At 46.1% G+C, this 22,060-nt stretch overlaps 2 protein-coding genes across 2 annotated transcripts in view; one reads left to right on the forward strand and one right to left on the reverse strand.

Annotated features, from left to right (window-relative positions):
* Positions 1-22,060, forward strand: part of LOC136590885 (zinc finger protein 157-like) — a 261,800-nt gene that overhangs the window by 155,821 nt on the left and 83,919 nt on the right. The window lies entirely within an intron of this gene.
* Positions 2,711-22,060, reverse strand: part of LOC136590872 (zinc finger protein 420-like) — a 49,314-nt gene continuing 29,964 nt past the window's right edge. The window contains exons 10-11 of the mRNA XM_066588404.1: positions 19,057-19,108; positions 2,711-4,531 (exon numbers count right to left, since the gene is read on the reverse strand). Of these exons, the coding sequence (XP_066444501.1) occupies positions 2,787-4,531; positions 19,057-19,108 (1,797 nt within the window). The 3' untranslated portion in view covers positions 2,711-2,786. The remainder of the gene's footprint in view (positions 4,532-19,056; positions 19,109-22,060) is intronic.

The raw sequence follows: 22,060 nt of genomic DNA on the forward strand, positions 1-22,060 counted from the left end.
TCCGCCAGCAAACATGATGCTGGGAATCGGTCAAAGGGCTTACCGATCACTGATGATACTAGGCCAGCAACCTGTCTCCATGGGGATGTCGGCCTCGGACAGATCCACCAGGTGTGCACAGTAGAGCCTAGCCCCTCACAGCCTCGAAAGCAAGACGAAGAGCGAGTCTGATCGTATTTACTGATTATTTCGGGGACCAAGTAGGATCTGTGAAGAATCCTAATTGAGGTCTCCGCCAACGTCACCTGGTGGCTGCCCTTGGATGCAGATGTGCAACAATGATGCCAACATGGCAAAGAGAGAAAAATATTAAGGTCTCTTTCCCATTTAATCATATACAGAAGTTTTCTGTCCAGAGGTGGTTGATTCTAGATGCATATAGACAGGAGATGGTCCCCGGTTGGAGGGGGGTCCATAGGCATATTCTTTCGAATGTGGTGTTATTGGGTATAGATGTCGACCTAGGCAGCAATGCTCTAACAAAACTGTGGATCTGGTGAAGTTCAAGCCAACGATTGTTGGGAATGTCATACTTCTCAGTAATCTGGGGAATGCTAAGGAGCGTTTGAAACTGTAGGAATCGGTGTAGGTGTGTTATACTCTTGTCTCTCCACCACTGGAAAGCCCCCTGTTGGGTACTCAAAGACAAATCCTGGTTAGGGATAATGGGTAAAAGGGGCGGGAAATCTGTCATCAAGGAATATTTGAATCTAGTTTTTCTCCAGATGTCAAAAAGATAAGCTGTCAATGGGGACAGTAGTCATAAGGTCGGGCCCCTGAAGCCCCTATCCCAAAAGACTGTATGGAGGTCCACTGGGGCTATCATAGAGGCCTCTAGTTCTGCCCAGATTGGTGCTCCCGACCCTGCGAATATCGGGGGAATCTGAGGCAATTGGGCCGCCGTAAAATATTTTTGAAAGTTGGGTACAGATAGTCCGTCCACCCGTCTGTGGTAGTGCATAACGTTTTGCCTGATTCTTGGTCTTTCCCCTCCAGATAAATTGGAAGACTGCCTTTTGGATCTCTTTAAAACCTGCCGCCGGGCTGTTAATGGGGAGGCATCTGAAAAGATAGAGAAGTTGTGGTAGTATTGTCATTTTGACAGCATTTATGCTTCCAACCCAGGACAAGGTGGGCTGGTCCCATCTCCTCAGATCTGCCTTAATGGATTTAAATAATGGGGGATAGTTCCACCTGTATAATGAGGCTAGATCGTGGGTTAGTTTTATACCTAAATATGTAAGGAAGTGTGAGGGAGTGTGGAACCCAAAATTGAGTTCTATCAGCTTTTTCATCTGGCTGGAGATATTAATATAGAGAGCCTCAGTTTTGTCCATATTGACCATTAAGCCTGACACCTCCGCAAAGGAGTCAAGAGATCTAATTAGGTTGGGTAAGGAGGTTAGGGGTCTAGTAAGAGATAATAAAATATCATCTGCACAGAGGCTCAGTTTAGATTCGCTTTCCCATCTAAGGCCTGATATGTTCGGATTTTGTCTGATTAGGCAGGCCAAAGGTTCCATCCCGAGTGCGAATAGGGCCAGGGTTAGTGGGCAGCCTTGTCTTGTCCCTCTCTGAATAGGAATCGAGTTGTTCTCTGAACCAGGAAGCTTCAGTTTCACAGACAGACGGGAGTACAGGGATCTCAAGGCTGCCACATATGGGCCTCTCATACCCATCCTATCTAAGATAGATATTCCCATGACAAGCTATCGAATGCTTTTTCTATGTCAAGTGCCAGGAGGAGCAGTGGGGACTTTTAAGTTTGTGAGATGTGGACTAGGTTTAAAATTTTTCTGACGTTATCTGGGGCTTGACGCGTAGGTATTCTTAACATAGTTTGAGTACCGCAAGTAGTTTTTTTATGTGCTTTTCAAATTGTGGTTCACAAATGCAACCAAAAACATGAACACTGCTGAAGGGGCTACAAACACATTTTCACGTAGGCCAGGAAATAAGTCATGTTTGAAAAGCTTATGACAAGTGGCTACATCATGTATGTAAATCCCTTTTACAGCTCTATGCTGCGCGGTTTAGGTATGTGTACGGGTACGGGTACAGGTGGAGAGCGTCCCTAAGCTGAATTTTTGAACCCGGGCCCCTGAACCTTTAGCTTCGCCCCTGAACTGGGCAAAAGGGAAGCGAGATATGACAAACGAGTGGTACTTGATGACATAACTGGTCAATCAGCGCTCATTTAAAGAGCTTTTACAGGGGCCGATGCAAACTCTATGGGGATGAATTATTGCTAAACTGAGGAGATATGCTGCTGACAAATTATAATTTTTGGCCTATATAAAGATGGGATCACCTGACGGACACATTTTGGTTGTTTCTTGGCTGATCGCTTCCTTGTTTATATAAAAGGTAAAAATCAGGAATGAACATTCATCTGGAAAATCTGTGTAGATGATATCATTCCATGTAAAAAGCCCATGTAGCCCATACTCATCTAACATGGCTAGCTTGTTCATGTTGCTGTTTTTTGCTTTAGACGTATACTGCACGTAATTTTAACAATTTAGTTTTTTAAACTATTCATATAAATTTCTTTGGCTCTGATTTTTGTCAAACTTGTCCAGAGAAAACAAAATTGTAGTTTGCAAACCAGCTTCTATCCTGTGTGAATTCTCTGATATCCCTCAAGATCTTTACATATAAATCTATTCAAACATTTTGGACATGAAAATTACTTCTCCCCCCCCCCCTCCCCCCTCCCCTGTGTGGGTCCTTTGATGGATCTCAACTTTTTGTTTGGATATAAAACATTTTCCACATTCAGGACATCAAAATGGCTTCTCTCCTGTGTGAATTCTCTGATGTTGAGTAAAGTATCTTTTAGTATTAAAAGACTTCCCACATTCAGGACACGAAAATGGTTTCTCCCCTGTGTGAACTCTCTGATGTCTCTTAAGATGACCTTTAGTTAAACAACACTTCCCACATTCAGGACACGAAAATGGCTTCTCCCCCGTGTGACTTTTCTGATGTTGCATAAGAGTTGATTTTTGAGTAAAAGACTTCCCACATTCAGGACATGAAAATGGCTTCTCCCCTGTGTGAATTCTTTGATGTTGAACAAGATTGGCTTTCCTACTAAACCGCTTCTCACATTCTGGACATGAAAATGGCTTCTCTCCTGTGTGGGTCCTTTGATGTTTCCTAAGAGATGTTTGAGTGGTAAACCGCTTCCCACATTCAAGACATGAAAATGGCTTCTCCCCTGTATGACGTCTTTGATGTTCTATTAACCATTGTTTTCGTTTAAAACGCATCCCACATTCTGGACATGAAAGTGGCTTCTCCTCTGTGTGACATGTTTGATGTAACAGGAGATTTGTTTTCTGGCTAAAGCATTTTGTACATTCAGGACATGAAAATGGCTTCTCCCCTGTGTGCAATTTTTGATGTTCTATGAGATACGATTTCTGGCTAAAGCATTTCTCACATTCAGAGCATGAAAATGGTTTCTCTCCAGTGTGACTTCTCTGATGTTCCACGAGAAGTAATTTACGGTTAAAACACTTTGCACATTCAGGACATGAAAATGTCTTCTCCCCTGTGTGAATTCTTTTGTGATCATTAAGATTTTGTTTGTGGCTGAAACATTTCCCACACGCAGAGCACAAAAATGGCTTCTCTCCTGTGTGAATTCTCTGATGTTGAGTAAAGTATTTTTTAGTATTAAAAGACTTCCCACATTCAGGACATGAAAACGGCTTCTCTCCTGTGTGAATTTTATGATGTTGCATAAGACTTGATTTCTGAGTAAAAGTCTTCTCACATTCAGGACATGAAAATGGTTTCTCCCCTGTGTGAACTCTCAGATGTATCTTAAGATGACCTTTAGTTAAACAACATTTCCCACATTCAGGACATGAAAACGGCTTCTCCCCCGTGTGACTTTTCTGATGCTGCCCAAGTTGGGATTTCTGGGGAAAACCTTTCCCACATTCAGGACATGAAAATGGCTTCTCTCCTGTGTGAATTCTTTGATGTTGCATAAGACTTGATTTCTGAGTAAAAGACTTCTCACATTCTGGACATGAAAATGGTTTTTCCCCTTTGTGACTTCTCTGATGTCTCTTAAGATTACCTTTAGTTAAACAACACTTCCCACATTCAGGACATGAAAACGGCTTCTTCCCCGTGTGACTTTTATGATGCTGCCCAAGTTGGGATTTCTGGCGAAAACCTTTCCCAAGATGGCCTTTCCTACTAAAACACTTCTCACATTCAGGACATGAAAACGGCTTCTCTCCTGTGTGAATTCTTTGATGTTGAACAAGATGGGCTCTCCTACTAAAACACTTCCCACATTCTGGACATGATAATGACTTTTCATTTCTCACGATTTTTGTGTGTCTGGAAAGATTTGATTTTTCCTCAGAATGTTTCTGACGTTCAGACCTTGCAGTGGTTCTCCTGAGTTTATGTGCAGCACTATTTATGTTATCCCTTGATTGATTATCTTCAACATCACAATGGGGAGATAAGCTGCGTTCCTGGGAGCCGCTCCCCCCGTCGTCATCTAAAGAAAGAGAAGAAAAGTTCTCAAACAAAATAATTCATATTTTATTTCTACATGAAAAATCCATCCAATGAGCAACTTCTGCACCAAATCTCATCCCCAAATCACAATCCAGTAATTGTTTTCATATTGCACACAAACGTATCCTAGAAAGCTGCGGTTCAATAACATTTTATTAACCCCTTGGTGACCGGTCTATCGTGTTTCTACCTCCTGCAGCTGCAGGACATGTGTGAAGGGAGATCGCAGGGTGATCGCCCTCCATCGGCCCCTTTTGCCATATTTATTGTATTATTATATAGATTATTTTATAATAATACATATCTGGTATCACTGCGTCCGTAAAAGTCCGATCTATCAAATAAATGCAATGTTTACCGTGCATGATGAAGATATTCGGAATTTTATTTAAGAAAGCCAGAAATGCGCTTTTTTGGTCACCCGGTCTCCAAGCAAAAATGCAATAACAAGCAATCAAAAGCCATATCCATTCTAAAATGGTACCAGCACAAACCACAAGACGTCCCGCATAACCGGAGCCGTCGCACAACTGTGATAACGGAAAAATAAAAAAGCTATTGCGGGAAGAAATGTCATCAGAAAATAATTGTGAAAAATTGAATATCTGAAAAAATAAATAAATAAAAACCGATACAAGTTTGGTATCGCAGTAATCGTACCGACCCGCAGAATAAAGTCATCCTGTCATTCTTGTTGCCGTTTGTGCGCTGCAGAAACAAGACGCATCGAAGGATGGAGGAATTTCATTTTTTTTCCATTTCTCTCCCCTTACAATTTTTTGAGAGTTCTTCAGTACATTATATGGTGCGTTATATATATATATATCACAATGAATTCAATATTATATATAGAAAAAGATACAGAATCTGTCCGGTCCGCTCTGGAAGTAATATATATTTTTTGCTGTTAAATTAAACAGAATTTTTTCATGAATTTGATACATTTGTATTCCAGCTACAATGAGCTGCCGGTGTTATTATGATGAGCTGCCGGTATTATTATGATGAGCTGCCGGTATTATTATGATGAGCTGCCGGTGTTATTACGATGAGTTGCCGGTATTATTATGATGAGCTGCCTGTATTATTATGATGAGCTGCCGGTGTTATTATAATGAGCTGCCGGTGTTATTATGATGAGCTGCCGGTATTATTACGATGAGCTGCTGGTATTATTATGATGAGTTGCCGGTATTATTATGATGAGCTGTCGGTGTTATTATGATGAGCTGCCGGTATTATTATGATGAGCTGCCGGTATTATTATGATGAGCTCCCGGTGTTATTATGATGAGCTGCCGGTATTATTATGATGAGCTGCCGGTGTTATTATGATGAGCTGACGGTATTATTATGATGAGCTGACGGTATTATTATGATGAGCTCCCGGTGTTATTATGATGAGCTGCCGGTGTTATTATGATGAGCTGACGGTATTATTATGATGAGCTCCCGGTGTTATTATGATGAGCTGCCGGTATTATTACGATGAGCTGCCGGTGTTATTATGATGAGCTGCTGGTGTTATTATGATGAGCTGCCGGTGTTATTATGATGAGCTGCCGGTGTTATTATGATGAGCTGCCGGTATTATTATGATGAGTTGCCGGTATTATTATGATGAGCTGCCGGTGTTATTATGAGGAGCTCCCGGTGTTATTATGATGAGCTGCCGGTATTATTATGATGAGTTGCCGGTATTATTACGATGAGCTGCCGGTATTATTACGATGAGCTGCCGGTATTATTATGATGAGCTGCCGGTGTTATTATGATGAGCTGCCGGTATTATTATGATGAGCTGCCGGTGTTATTATGATGAGTTGCCGGTGTTATTACGATGAGCTGCCGGTATTATTACGATGAGCTGCCGGTGTTGTTATGATGAGCTGCCGGTATTATTATGATGAGCTGCCGGTGTTATTATGATGAGCTGCCGGTGTTATTATGATGAGCTGCCGGTGTTATTATGATGAGCTGCCGGTGTTATTATGATGAGCTGCCGGTATTATTATGATGAGCTGCCGGTGTTATTATGATGAGCTGCCGGTATTATTACGATGAGCTGCCTGTATTATTATGATGAGCTGCCGGTATTATTATGATGAGCTGCCGGTGTTATTATGATGAGCTGCCGGTATTATTATGATGAGCTGCCGGTGTTATTATGATGAGCTGCCGGTGTTATTATGATGAGCTGCCGGTATTATTATGATGAGCTGCCGGTATTATTATGATGAGCTGCCGGTATTATTACGATGAGCTGCCGGTATTATTACGATGAGCTGCCGGTATTATTATGATGAGCTGCCGGTGTTATTATGATGAGCTGCCGGTATTATTATGATGAGCTGCCGGTGTTATTATGATGAGCTGCCGGTGTTATTATGATGAGCTGCCGGTATTATTATGATGAGCTGCCGGTGTTATTATGAGGAGCTACCGGTGTTATTATGAGGAGCTACCGGTGTTATTATGATGAGCTGCCGGTATTATTATGATGAGCTGCCGGTATTATTACGATGAGCTGCCGGTATTATTATGATGAGCTGCCGGTGTTATTATGAGGAGCTGCCGGTATTATTACGATGAGCTGCCGGTATTATTATGATGAGCTGCCGGTGTTATTACGATGAGCTGCCGGTATTATTATGATGAGCTGCCGGTGTTATTATGAGGAGCTGCCGGTGTTATTACGATGAGCTGCCGGTATTATTATGATGAGCTGCCGGTATTATTATGAGGAGCTGCTGGTATTATGATGAGCTGCCGGTGTTATTATGATGAGCTGCCGGTGTTATTATGATGAGCTGCCGGTGTTATTATGATGAGCTGCCGGTGTTATTATGATGAGCTGCCGGTATTATTACGATGAGCTGCCGGTGTTATTATGAATGTTAGAGGCTTGAAGTGATCATTTAATGTTACTATTCGGCTCATTATACATAAATCTGCATATACTTCCTATAACTCATTAGTAGTTTTCACAATATAATATGATTATTTATATCGCTACAATGGGAGCTATAATTGTGCTTATATTCTGTTCTCTCCAGTAGATTGTAATATTACTATAGGCACAGCATGTATACACTCCTTATAGAAGGTGTGAGATCAGCATTGCGGTATGGAAGGGGAGTTGTAGAAGGTTTTCATATCCTGAACAGAGAGCAAAGCCCATGGGATGTAAATAGATTATTCAATGGCGGTACAGGAAGGCAAGGGTTAATCTTCAGCCGTTCCCTTTGTTACTAATTGTGTACGTTTCTTAAGGAAGTGACGCTCATTGTAACATCGAGGTGACCAAGGTTCTGACGGTGACTGAAACGCGTCCTAGTTGGTTTTAGGCTTGCCATGTAGAGGCACGCTCTTAATAAAGCGAGGTATACCTCTCCTCATCATCATCAGCTTCATCTTCCCTCCAGATTTGTTCGGCGCGAGACAAACCCGATGCACCCGATCTTACCTTAGTAAGATGGCCGCCGGGATCTTCACCCACGATGCACTGCGGGTCTTCTCCCATGGTGCACCGTGGGCTCTGTGCGGTCCGTTGACGATTCCAGCCTCCTGATTGGCTGGAATCGGCACAAGTGACGGGGCGGAGCTACGAGGAGCAGCTCTCCGGCACGAGCGGCCCCATTCAGAAGGGAGAAGACCGGACTGCGCAAGCGCGTCTAATCGGGCGATTAGACGCTGAAGATTAGACGGCACCATGGAGACGAGGACGCCAGCAACGGAGCAGGTAAGTGAATAACTTCTGTATGGCTCATAATTAATGCACAATGTACATTACAAAGTGCATTAATATGGCCATACAGAAGTACTTAACCCCACTTTTTTTCGCGGGACAACCCCTTTAAGGAAGTGACGCTCATTGTAACATCGAGGTGACCAAGGTTCTGACGGTGACTGAAACGCGTCCTAGTTGGTTTTAGGCTTGCCATGTAGAGGCACGCTCTTAATAAAGCGAGGTATACCTCTCCTCATCATCATCAGCTTCATCTTCCCTCCTGATCTGTTCTATTTGCCTACTACCGCTCGGGACTGGGCGGTGAAGCTGCACACGTGTTACGGTATACTACCCTTCATACGCCAGCCCGGGTGCCCTAGATCTCACCCACTACCCCTAATCTCACTAGGGACCAAGAAGGGGTGCTGGCGTACCTGATGGAAGGGTAGAATACTGACAGGATGGGCAGATGTAAATAACCAACACAAACAACACTAAGCAGAACTGAGGCAGATGGAGAAACCTGGCGGATAACAGCAAGGTATAGCAGACAAGATGACAGAAGCAGGAGACCAACAGAGGCAGACTAGCTAGCACACTGAGAAACCAATAACTGCCAGTCTCTGCCCGACCTTTAAACAAAAGCCTCCGCCCAGGGGCGGAGAGAGGGAGAAGCCAACTCCCAACAGAACGCAACAAAAGGGAGCTCGTGCATGACAGCTGCACTCACAGGTGCGCGCCACCAGCACCCTGCCGGCCAGGCACTAGTGCACCCGTCAGCTGGACTACAAGCCGGGACCCCGCACACCACCACCCCGGGAGGATCAGCAACCACCACATGGTAACAACACGTGAGGAGAGCCCTGCCGGAGCTGGAGCATCGTGCTATGGGGAGCAAGGTGGTCAGCAAGAACGTTTCCATCTTTTTACTTCCAGTCTGGACATCACCTCCTCATAGTAGCTGATAGGATTAGTCTGACAGGTCCGATACATAATAACTCCACGCCGATGCCGTGTTGTAAGGCTTTATTATTGGACACTCCCGGATAACATTTCCCCACAATGGAGATTACACTTACTGACAGTTTCCAGGCTCACTTACTGAATATTGGCCAACATTTACTAAATGCCAGTCCTGTGGAAAAGACCGGCATGATAGAATCCCTAGATATAAGGTCTCTATTACTGTAACTGAAGGCCATGATCAGTTCTACAACTATTTTGCTTTATTTCCCCAATACATCTAGAAAAACAGATAAAACAGCGTTGCAGGCAATCTTCATAAAAATTCCCTCCAGCTTTTTCTCAACAATTCCTACACAAATGTATCTGTTATTATGAAGTAAAACAACCGGCGCACCCAGGAACATATGAGAAAGACGACAGAAAAGGCCCCCTGCTACTCCCAGGATGGTACTGTTGTATCTTGACGCCACCAGATGTGGTGGGTGTAGCTAAGTGTTAGGGAGCTTGACAGCAAGGTCACGCCCCCAGTGTCTGATTGGCTCACCCCTCTGCTGCTGTGTCTTCTGCTGGGCTTCAGAAAATGTTCCCCGCCGTCTGCGGTGAGTAACCCCGGTGCTGTGGAATATGTGTTTCCTCATAGGTGAGCTGGGAGGCAAAGTCCTGCTGGCGGCAGAGGACCAGGTAGAGCATTTGTGACAGCAGGAAACACAGCTGGCAAGGTTCAGCCAGTGACGGGGGACTTGGTTTTTTAATGCTGGGGACATGAGTACCAAGCTCCTTGCAGCGTCCAATGACTTTTGGCTGGGATGGAGGGTTGGGGTTAGTTTTACATTATTAGGTGTAAATGCTTCCATGTTAATACCGGCCGGCTCACATGGAACAAATTACAGCTACTAATGTAAGCCTAACTAGTAAACTACCCCTAACCCTCCATCCTAGCACAAAGTGCTTCCAGGCTGCTCTCAGCCTCTGAGCTGTGCTGGGTCAGCTAGAGGTGTTACAGGGGCGTTCCACCATCTAAGCCCTGTCAAACCCCTACCATCCGGTGGCATTAGGATACAACAGTACCTCCCAGGTTTAGATTCCCTTGATATTCATTTTCTAACCACAACTGCTGGTAGGTTGTTCCGAGCACCTACCACTCCTTCAGTAATGTAATATTTTATGACACTGGTTGCAAAGATCGGACGCAATCACAGATTGTGACCCTGGGCTCTTGGGTTTAGCTTCCTAATAAACACATTTCCCTTCTGAACTTCAGAAAGACGTTCAATTAAAATGATGCGCTCAAACAAGCACAGAGTATCAAGACACCATAAACAGGGTTGTAACATCAATCATTGGAAGGTCGTCCCTTAGAGCAAGTACACCCTAGATCATTCTCCGGCCTCAAAGCACGGGCGCCGTATCGGATCTAGAGGTTTAACCCACTAACACCATCCGGACTTAATGAGGTACTTGAGAAAATTTAAAATCACCATGTCCCTTGTTTTTTATCCTTCCCCAGCCCGAGAGAGAGAGAGAAAGAGAGAGAGAGAAAGAGACAGAGACAGAGAGAGAGAAAGAGAGAGAAAGACAGAGACACAGAGAGAGAAAGAGAGAGAAAGAGAGAGACACAGAGAGAGAGAGAGAGAGAGAGAGAAAGAGAGAGACACAGAGAGAGAGAGAAAGAGAGAGAAAAAACAAACCGCTCGGCACCCGGTGGATCCAATACAGAAATTGACTTTAATGGGGTTCTTTACTCGAATAGAGCTCTCGAATATTACGAAAAGCTCGACTCTAATAACAAGCACCCGAGCATTTTGGTACTCGCTCATCTCTAGTCATGACCAATATAAATAGTCACCAACTGTAAATCCACTCTAGATGTGTATGTAGGTAAAGTCCCCACATGAGGCATGAGATGTGCGATCCACCCCATCCAATCCATTGATTTAGATACTTCGATTCATTACACTTTATAGGACGGGCACATATCAGGCATCAGAGTTTTACCGTTTCCCATTTGGGTCTTAGAATGCTATTTATTATTATTGCTATATGTAATAATATATTCCAGTGGAGCCGCCTTGCATCTGGCATGTAATACATAAGCATGAATAGCGGCTAACCCGACCAATATAGAATTGTTTAGGACAATAAAGCTGCAGCACTTCAAGATGGATGAGGGTGGAGGTACAGGTCACGAGACGCGTGACGAGGATTACATCACTACCCTGACACCCTGGTCTTGGAACGCACGCATGCGTTCCAACAGACACTGCCGAAACGCGTTGCATGTTGCATGTTAGGGCCTTCCCCTGCAGGGCCACTCTTTCCTGTATACTTGTGAAAGAGTGGCTGTTACCATGCAGGGTGGCGCAGGGTCCCGCGGTCAGTGCGCGCCACCCCGGCGTCGGCTCCGGCGTCCTGGAGCCCTGACGTCGGGGCTCTCCCGGCGACGTGGAGCAGCTGGTGTGTGGCGGCGTGGGCGTTTCCGCCCGTAGGGCACCGCCCGCACTCCTCCACCTCTCTTGTGCAGTAGTGGGGGAGCTGGCTCCTCCCAATCTCTGCCCCTGGGCGGAGTCTTTCGTTTATAAGGCTGGCAGTGACCTGAGCTCACGGCCAGTTATTGGTTCTGCTTGCATCTAGTCAGCCTGTCTCAGTCAGTACTAGTTGCTAGTCAGTCTCCTTCTAGTTTGCCTGTCAGCTTCCATCTCCAGCCTTGCTTTGCTTTGTAGTCCTGTTGGTCATTTCCATCTGCCTCTTCTGTCGGCACCCTGTGCCGCGTTAGTTAGTTCCATCTAGGTAGTCGCCAGGTCCCTAGCCAGAGCAGGGACCGCCGCCCAGTTGTCCGCCTGGGGTTAGCCAGGGCCGAGGCAAGTAGGCAGGGACAGTGGGGTGCGGGAAGTTCAGGGCACCCCACCTGGCGCTCGGGGGGCAGAGTGCCGTAACAGTGGCCCTTGGATCTACCCCCCTCTGAGGGAGTAGAAACCAGACTCTCCGGACCTTTTAGTTTGAGCGCATTATTTTAATTGAACGTCTTCTTATTGTTTTACCCCCATCCATGTGAAGGGGGGGGGGGGTTGGTTCCCTTTGTATGCGGCTCTCCACCTAGGTGGATTATGTGAGGATCTGGGGAATACCACTCCTAAGGATTACCATCTAAGTCATCCCTAGGCGCTGTCTTTATTGTCATCTGCCCTTCTGAACTTTATTTATACCCGCATCATATATAAAGGCTTCCATCATGTCCTCCTCTCCCTTCTCTCCTCCTGTAACATATATAAAGGTTTCCATCATGTCCCCCTCTCCCTTCTCTCTTCTCTCTCTTCCTGTAACATATATAAAGGTTTCCATCATGTCCTCCTCTCCCTTCTCTCCTCCTGTAACATATATAAAGGTTTCCATCATGTCCTCCTCTCCCTTCTCTCCTCCTGTAACATATATAAAGGTTTCCATCATGTCCCCCTCTCCCTTCTCTCCTCCTGTAACATATATAAAGGTTTCTATAATGTCCTCCTCTCCCTTCTCTCTTCCTGTAACATATACAAGGGGCGCTGATAAGTCTTTGGCTTTGTGTTCATTTTTTGTTTCTATGGTAACGAATGTTACATCACATGAAAGCCTTATGTGTCTAATATATGTGTGTGTAGCTTATGGCAAGAGTGATCTCGGCACGCGGGAAAACAAAATGGCGGAGTCTAAGACGATATTCACAGCAAATGAGAGCAGAGGAGTGATAAAGTCGGTGAAGGAAATTGATGGTGATATGTCGCAGACATTGGGGGATCAATGCCCTTCATATTCTACAGTTAATACCTGGGTTGCCAAATTTAAAAAGAGCCCCTTCATCCCCAATGATGAGGAACGTCCTGGACGACCGAGAGAGGTTGTTGTTCCGGAGATCGCCGATGCTGCGCACAACCTCATACTGGAGAATCGGTAAGCTGCAGGAATAGCCGACATCATGGGGATTTCTGGTGAACGTGTTTGGGTCATTATCCATGAAGAAGCCATCTGCAAAGTGGGTCCCCAAATGTTTGAGAACAGATAAGAAAAGCATCGAGTGACAACTTCCCAGTCCATTTGTCAGCATTTCTGGACTGATGAGAACTTCCTGGATGGACCAGTCACTATGGATGAGACCTGGATTTATTTGTATGACCCTGAAACCAAGGAGCAGTCAGAAGCGTGGAGGCCCAGTGGTTCTCAGCCACTAAGGTGATGGCATCTATGTTCTGGGATAAGGAGGGCTGCTGCTAGTGGACGACCTTCAAAATGGTTCCACCATCAATTCAAGGTATTAAATTGAACTTTTGGACCAATTGAAGGCAGTTCTGAAGGCCAAAAGGCGCGGCAAGCTGTCCAAAGGAATCTGGTTCCTGCAAGACAATGCCTCCGCTCACACTGCACAAGCGACCACAGCAAAACTGGTGGAGCTAGGCTTCCCGCTGGTTGACCACCCACCTTATTCACCAGATCTAGCTCCCTCTGACTATCATCTGTTTCCAAACCTGTAGAAAAACCTCAAGGGTACAAAATTTCACACCATTTCTGATGCCATGGCTGCTGCAGAAGACTGGTTTGAGACACAACCAAAATCCTTCTTTTTGCAAGGCTTACAGAACTTTGGATCCCGATGTAAGAAGTGTGTTGGCATCAGTGGGGAGGATGTGGAAGAAATGGAAAGTTTCATCTTCCTATCTCGTTTCTTTCTGAGTAAAGCCAAAGACTTATCAGCAGCCCCTCGTATAATGATTTCTATCATGTCTTCCTCTCTCTTCTCCCTCCTGTAACATATAAATGTGGTTAGCATATGTGGTTAGAATGATATGTTTCCTGGGTAGCAAGGGATCTTCCACTCGGAAAGATTGCCTTCCAAAAGCCACCATTTCAAAGGGTTTCTTCTGTGAACTGGAAAAAGGATCTGGCGATCCAGATGGAATGAGTTTTTGTCCCAAACCCTGAGGAGCGACAACTGGAATGGTCTGATATGGACCTTTGCCCAGTGAACCACTTCTATTGCAGATGTTAGAAACTCCAGAACTCTTAAGACTTAATCTGGAGTCTCTTCTCTTGGGGCAGGATCAACTTCACAGGTGAAAACTCAGGAACTTCAATAAAGTTGTTGTAGCCAGTTCTGATTTATCAGGAAACTGTGCTGTTGATGACCACTGTCAGTCTTCTGAATGTGACTCAGAAGAAGTGCCCAACAGGGCACCTTGAGGAACCAGTCATCTAACTATAAAATGATAAAAATTCCCGATTAAAAAATAAAATGCCAGGACATCCAAAAGCTTTTTGAACACTTGAGGTGGCAAGGATAAGCCGAGAAGCAAGGCTCTACACTATAGATGGCAAATTTGACCATTCTCGAAGTGGGGAACTCTTAGGAACTTCTTGTAAGATCTGTGGATGGGCACATGCAGGTAGGCATCTCTTAACTCTACTTTGGCGATGAGGTCTCCTTTGTTTAGAATTGATATTACAGACTTGAGGGTCTCCACCCTGAATTCCTTTTTCAGAAGACATTTCTTGATGTTCCTCGGATCTATAATAAAGACACCACTTGTTGCTTGAGTACAGCAAAGACTGCTCCAGTTTTCAAGCTTGAGTAACTACTTGGAAAAAAATGTTTACAGCGGGACACCCCTACCGAAAAAGTTGCATGATTTTACCTCCGTAATTCCAGTGGCCCATATAGTAATAGTACCACCTGTTATTGAGCCAAGTAGTAACAGCTTCGCATCTCAAGGGCCCTAGTAGCAACAATGTCCCCCTTTTATGCCCTCATTAGGAATAATGCTTCCCCTTATTGCCCAATCATTACAAAAGGCTCCATCATAGTCAACCCATCATTAAAAATGGCTCCCTTTGTTGCCCTGTCATTAAAAATGCTTTTTGGTGATTCTGTGAAGACTGTGTGTTGATCCGGTGTGCACTGATCTCCACACATAAATCAAATTCACGCACATGCATTTTCCGAGTAAAGGAAAAAGTCCCATATCGATCAGCGAGTGGTGACGGGGGCAGGACTTTGAAATCTGGAATTCCCTAGTCACAGACTGGCACATGGGCACATGGGCAATTTCAGAAGACCTCCTCCCGGAATCCCAGAATGGCTTCCACCAGAGGAACAGTGTATATGATCTTCATGGCACAACAGCTCCAAGGAAAATGCAGGGAAAAAAGCAACCACTGTGCATGGCTTTCATTGACCTCGCAAATGCATTAGACAAAGTGAATCGTAATGCTCTTTGGACCATCCCCCCCAAAAATCAGATACCCTGATAAATTTGGGAACATCCTGCAGCTCCTCCATGATGGCAAGATGACAACGGTCTCGGACAGCAGTGGCTCCCAAAATGACCCATTTAAGGTGGAGTCAGATGTCAAACAGGGTTGTGTTATTGCCCCAACGTTATTTTCCATCTTTATAGCTATGATACTGCACCTTGTTGATGGGAAGCTTCCCACTGGCGTGCCAATCATCTATCCGACAGATGGTAAATTAACAGACTAAAAGTCAAAACCAATATTACAACAACCTCCAATATGTTGATGATAATGTAGTCTGTGCTCATTCAGAAGATGATCTACAAGCTACTTTAAACATCTTTGCAGAAGCATACAAAAGGCTTGGCCTCTTATTGAAGTTAAAAAACAGTTCTTACTTCTCCTTAGAGACCTCAGCTGTCGCTGACAGCCAATCACTTAGCCTGGCCCTCCAAGATTGCAGGAGCTTCAATCCCGCTCCATCATTTTTACTACTGGTGGAGATTAAAGCTGAGAATTGAGGTCCTTATACGGTGAATGAGCATTTGGAACCTTAATTACTTCTATACATGGTAGGAGATGCTCCACCCTCTAGTCCTGGTCATTTCATTCAATACATTTATTCTCTGCCAGTCGATAACCAATGATGTTCTCTGTATTGTTGCTCTAGAAGATATTGTCTTTCTCTTTTGTTTTTCCGGTCTGGTTCATATTGTTATCTCACACCGCATGGATGTGAACACTGGATGGAGATTGGTAGAAGAACTCCAATACCTCCTATAGACAATGACATGATGGACACGTACCAGAGGATAAGACCCTACAGACTAAAGTGTAAGTTCATACGGGAAAGTCTCTTCTGGTTTCAGGAAGCTTCACTCTGAATGTGCTTTTCTCCTCCAATCTCTTCTGTGATTATAATTATATCTGTACGGCGGTTGAAATACTATTCCTCCAGTCTTATAGTACAACATGTAGAGACCACCTGATCCAACTCACTGAACGAGGAGATCAGAGAAGACCAGCAGGTATCTACATCGTATACATCTCCACCATTAGAGATCAGAGAAGACCAGCCGGTATCTTCGCCGTGTGCATCTCCACCATTGGAGATCAGAGAAGACCAGCCGGTATCTACGCCGTATGCATCTCCACCATTGGAGATCAGAGAAGACCAGCCGGTATCTACGCCATATACATCTCCGTCATTGGAGATCAGAGAAGACCAGCTGGTATCTACGCCGTATACATCTCCACCATTGGAGATCAGAGAAGACCAGCCAGTATCTATGTCATATACATCTTCACCATTGGAGATCAAAGAAGACCAGCAGGTATCTACACCATGTGCATCTCCACCATTGGAGATTAGAGAAGACCAGCCGGTATCTTCGCCGTGTGCATCTCCACCATTGGAGATCAGAGAAGACCAGCCGGTATCTACGCCGTATGCGGGGCGTCAGCCAATCACAGTCATTGAACATTGAATAGCTGTGATTGGCTGACACCACGTGGCGTCAGCCAATCACAGCCATTCAATGATGTCATTGAATGGCTGTGATTGGCTGAAAGTGCGTGAGTTAGCCAATCACAGCATTAGCTTTCTAGAGGCGGGGATTTCAAAACCCGCATCCAGAAAGCAATGCTCTGTCGGAGACAAGGAGGGAGCGACAGCCTGCAGAAGCGCTGCAGAACGCCGGGGGAGGCGAGTACTGATTTTTTATTTTTTTTGGTATACTCTATCCCAGGTGTATAAGGCGACAGTTGGGGGGTCGTCTTATACGCTGGAATATATAGTAGTTACACACAAAAGTCTCAGATAAAGACGTGTCACTCACACGTAATCAGCCGTACGAGATATAAATATAATAAATATCGGCTCCCGATCCCCATACAGACCCAGAATGTGCGGGGCATACATTTATGTCCTGTGTCATTAAGGGGTTACTTTTGCTGTGAAGCCTTTCACAGAATGCAGCCTGGAGTGCCTGAACGTTCCAGTCTGATTCAGCACCAGCGTGCAGAACCATATAGCATACTGGCCGACGGTCAGAGACTTCTGGCCGAGATAAACAAGTGTGGAGGAAACTTCACTGGGCTTCTCACAAACAGCCACATACTGGTATGACTTTGGACTATTTCTGGAGGCAGCACCTCGGGAACCCCGGTTTTCACCCTAGACCCAGTAATGCGGCTGCTGATGCTGCTCTGGGCCGAGGCGCAATACCTGAAGGTCATAACAGGAGCGTAGCATAGAAACAGGCTGCAGTCACGGCTGGTGGCACCAGCGCAGTAATGAGGTCCAAGCTGATCGCTGCAGGCAATAACGAAGTATAGAGTCTTGTTTCTATGGCGTACACAATGCAACAAACATGACCTGATACATTCATTCTATGGGCCGTTACGATCACTACCATACCCAATTTATATAGGGGCTTTTTGCTGTACTACTTCTAGTTTTTCCAAAGATATGTAATTTTTTTGAATTATTTTCTGACTGCAATAACTTTTTAAATTTTCCGTCGACAGTTTTGCGAGGGATCATTTTTGCGGGACGTCCTGCCGTTTTTATTGGTACAATTTCTGAGTACTTACGTCTTTTTATTACATTTTTTTCTTGGAGACGGGATGACCAAAAAAGTGCAATTCTGGCGTTCTTTCTTTTTTCTTCCGACGACGGTCACCGTGCGGGGTAGATAACGCATTATTGTGATAGATTGGACTTACGGACGCAGCGATACTAAATGAGATCTTCAGTTTTATTATTTTGATTTTTCTCTTTAATTATGGCAAAAGGAGGGGGGGGGGGTTAACCTTTATTACTTTTTTAAAATAATAAAACATTTTAAACTAAATTTTACAGCTTTTTTAGTCCATAGGGGATGATAATTTGTGATTATTTGATCGCTCCTGCAGTATGGTGCAATACCATAGTATTACATTTTACCATGATCTGACAAGCAGGCTATGAAGTCACGGCACAGACATGGCTTGATGGGAAATCTGCAATGGCAGCCCTAGGGGCTTTAAGAAGGTCCTTGGATGCCATGGCAACACGCAATCTCATTGCGGGAAGAAATGCGGGACCCCCGACCATCGATCGGGGCATTTAAAGGCTTAACAGCGATGCTGCTTATCAGAGCTATTGCGGGCCGTAAGAACCAGCCGGCACCAGCATTGTATGGAGGGGGATCGACCCGCCATCCTCTTCCATACATATCCCGAACCTGCAGGACGTGACTGTCTGTCCTGTAGTGTTAAGGGGTTAAACGCGCACCGTATTTTTACTGTCTGCCGAGATTAAAGCCCAGGACCAAGTGCCATGGACGTCAACACTGGATGGAGATTGATATAAGAATTCCAATACCTCAGAAAAATTAGGAGATGAGGGCCAAGTACCAGAAGTTATAGGGGATGTCTGCCCCTGTTTATACAGATGACCATTTTTACCCTCTGACCTCGCTGGTATGGCATCTCCACCATTGAAGAGCAGGTAAAACGTTCTAAGGAAACTCAGTCTGTAATGCACAGGATTTATGAAAGGCTCTTACCAGTCACTGATGGGGGCGCTCCGAGTCCACTCCGCGTTCCACCACAACTTTCCTGCAAAGACATCACATTAAGGACATAAGAAAGAGGACCCCAAGATTATCTTCTATCCAGACAGCAGTCGCTCTTGTCTTCTGTGGTGACTTTACTGTAGAAAGCCGCTCACCGGACTTCTAGTATTATGGTTAGAGATGAGCGAACATACTCGTCCAAGCTTGATGTTTGGGCGAATATTAGCGTGTTCGGGATGCTCGTTACTCGTAACGAGTACCACGCGATGTTCGGGTTACTTTCACTTTCATCTCTGAGACGTTAGCGCGCTTTTCTGGCCAATTGAAAGACAGGGAAGGCATTACAACTTCCTCCTGCAACGTTCCAGCCCTATACCACCCCCCTGCTGTGAGTGGCTGGGGAGATCAGATGTCACCCGAGTATAAAAATCGGCCCCTCCCGCGGCTCACCACAGATGCCTTGTGAGTTAGCTGAGGGAAAGTGCAGTTGTGTTGGAGGTGCTGTAGGGAGAGTGTTTGTAGTGAGTGTAGGCTTCAAGAACCCCAACGGTCCTTCTTAGGGCCACATCTACGTGTGTGCAGGCTGCTGTTAGCAGTGTATCTTTTTTTTTTTTTTTTTCAAAATCGGCTGTGCAGAGCATTGCGCCCTGCATTAGGGACAGAAGTGGTGGTTAGGCAGGGAGAGTGCTAGGAGTGAGTGTAGGCTTCAAGAACCCCAACGGTCCTTTCTAGGGCCACATTTAACCGTGTGCAGTACTGTGCAGGCTGCTGTTAGCAGTGTTGCATTTTTTTTTTTCTCAAAATCGGCTGTGCAGAGCATTGCACCCAGCATTAATACTACAGGGACAGAATCGTGTAGGCAGGGCCACAACACAGTTATTATTCATTGAATAGACGTAGTGGGCCTTTCCTTTTAAAAAAAAGGGAAAAAATTATATTTGGCCTGCCTCTGACAGTCCTCAGGGCTCTGGGTACGTGTGTGCTGCGTGGAGAACGTAACAAAAAATCAGACGCAGCCAGCTACGTTTTACTGCAGGCTTGCGCCAATTTCTTTCCTGCCTGGGAAATCCCTTCTCTGCTGTAGTTAATAACTCTGCAACACTTCAGTTCTGTGACACATTTGCAGGGCCACAACACAGTTATTAAACTTATTATTCATTGAATAGACGCAGTGGGCCTTTCCTTTAAAAAAAAGGGAAAAAATTATATTTGGCCTGCAGGCTTGCGCCAATTTATTTCCTGCCTGGGAAATCAAATCACTGGTAATACAGCATGCTGAGGGGTAGGGGTAGGCCTAGAGGACGTGGACGCGGCCGAGGACGCGGAGGGCCAAGTGAGGGTGTGGGAACAGGCCGAACTCCTGATCCAGGTGTACCGCAGCCGACTGCTGCGCGATTAGGAGAGAGGCACGTTTCTGGCGTCCCGACATTCATCACCCAATTAATGGGTCCACGCGGGAGACCTTTATTAGAAAATGAGCAGTGTGAGCAGGTCCTGTCGTGGATGGCAGAAAGTGCTTCGAGCAACATATCGTCCACCCACAGTTCTGTGCCGTCCACTGCTGCAAATCCGAATCCTCTGTCTGCTGCTCCTCCTTCCTCCCAGCCTCCTCACTCCACTACAATGACACATGCTCAGGAGCGGGAAGACTCCCAGGAACTGTTCTCGGGCCCCTGCTCAGATTGGGCAGCAGTGGTTCCTCTCCCACCAGAGGAGTTTATCGTCACTGATGCCCAACCATTGGAAAGTTCCCGGGGTCCGGGGGATGAGGCTGGGGACTTCCGGCAACTGTCTCAAGACCTTTCTTTGGGTGAGGAGGACGATGACGATGAGACACAGTTGTCTTGCAGTCAGGTAGTAGTGAGGGCAGTAAGTCCGAGGGAGGAGCGCACAGAGGATTCTGAGGAAGAGCAGCAGGACGATGAGGTGACTGACCCCACGTGGTGTGCAACGCCTACTCAGGACAGGTCTTCAGAGGGGGAGGCAAGGGCAGCAGCAGGGCAGGTTGCAAGAGGCAGTGCGGTGGCCAGGGGTAGAGGCAGGGCCAGATCGAATAATCCACCAACTGTTTCCCAAAGCGCACCCTCGCGCCATGCCACCCTGCAGAGGCCGAGGTGCTCTAAGGTCTGGCAGTTTTTCACAGAGACACCTGACGACCGACGAACAGTGGTGTGCAACCTTTGTCGCGCCAAGATCAGCCGGGGAGCCACCACTAACAGCCTCACCACCACCAGCATGCGCAGACATATGATGGCCAAGCACCCCACAAGGTGGGACGAAGGCCATTCACCGCCTCCGGTTTGCACCGCTGCCTCTCCCCCTGTGCCCCAACCTGCCACTGAGATCCAACCCCCCTCTCAGGACACAGGCACTACCGTCTCCTGGCCTGCACCCACACCCTCACCTCCGCTGTCCTCGGCCCCATCCACTGTCTGTCAGCGCACCGTCCAGCCGTCGCTAGCGCAACTGTTGGAGCGCAAGCGCAAGTACGCCGCCACGCACCCGCACGCTCAAGCGTTAACCGTTCACATAGCCAAATTTATCAGCCTTGAGATGCTGCCGTATAGGGTTGTGGAAACGGAGTCCTTCAAAAGTATGATGGCGGTGGCGGCCCCGCGCTACTCAGTTCCCAGTCGCCACTACTTTTCCCGATGTGCCGTCCCAGCCCTGCACGACCACGTCTCCCGCAACATTGTACGCGCCCTCACCAACGCGGTTACTGCCAAGGTCCACTTAACAACGGACACGTGGACAAGCACAGGCGGGCAGGGCCACTACATCTCCCTGACGGCACATTGCGTGAATTTAGTGGAGGCTGGGACAGAGTCAGAGCCTGGGACCGCTCACGTCCTACCCACCACCAGAATTGCGGGCCCCAGCTCGGTGGTAGTATCTGCGGCGGTGTATGCTTCCTCCACTAAAGCACCTTCCTCCTCCTCCTCCTCCTCCACAACCTCTGTCTTGCAATCAAGATGTGTCAGCAGCAGCACGTCGC

The sequence above is a fragment of the Eleutherodactylus coqui genome, chromosome 1, assembly GCF_035609145.1.
Source record: "Eleutherodactylus coqui strain aEleCoq1 chromosome 1, aEleCoq1.hap1, whole genome shotgun sequence".
NCBI classification, from domain to species: Eukaryota; Metazoa; Chordata; class Amphibia; order Anura; family Eleutherodactylidae; genus Eleutherodactylus; species Eleutherodactylus coqui.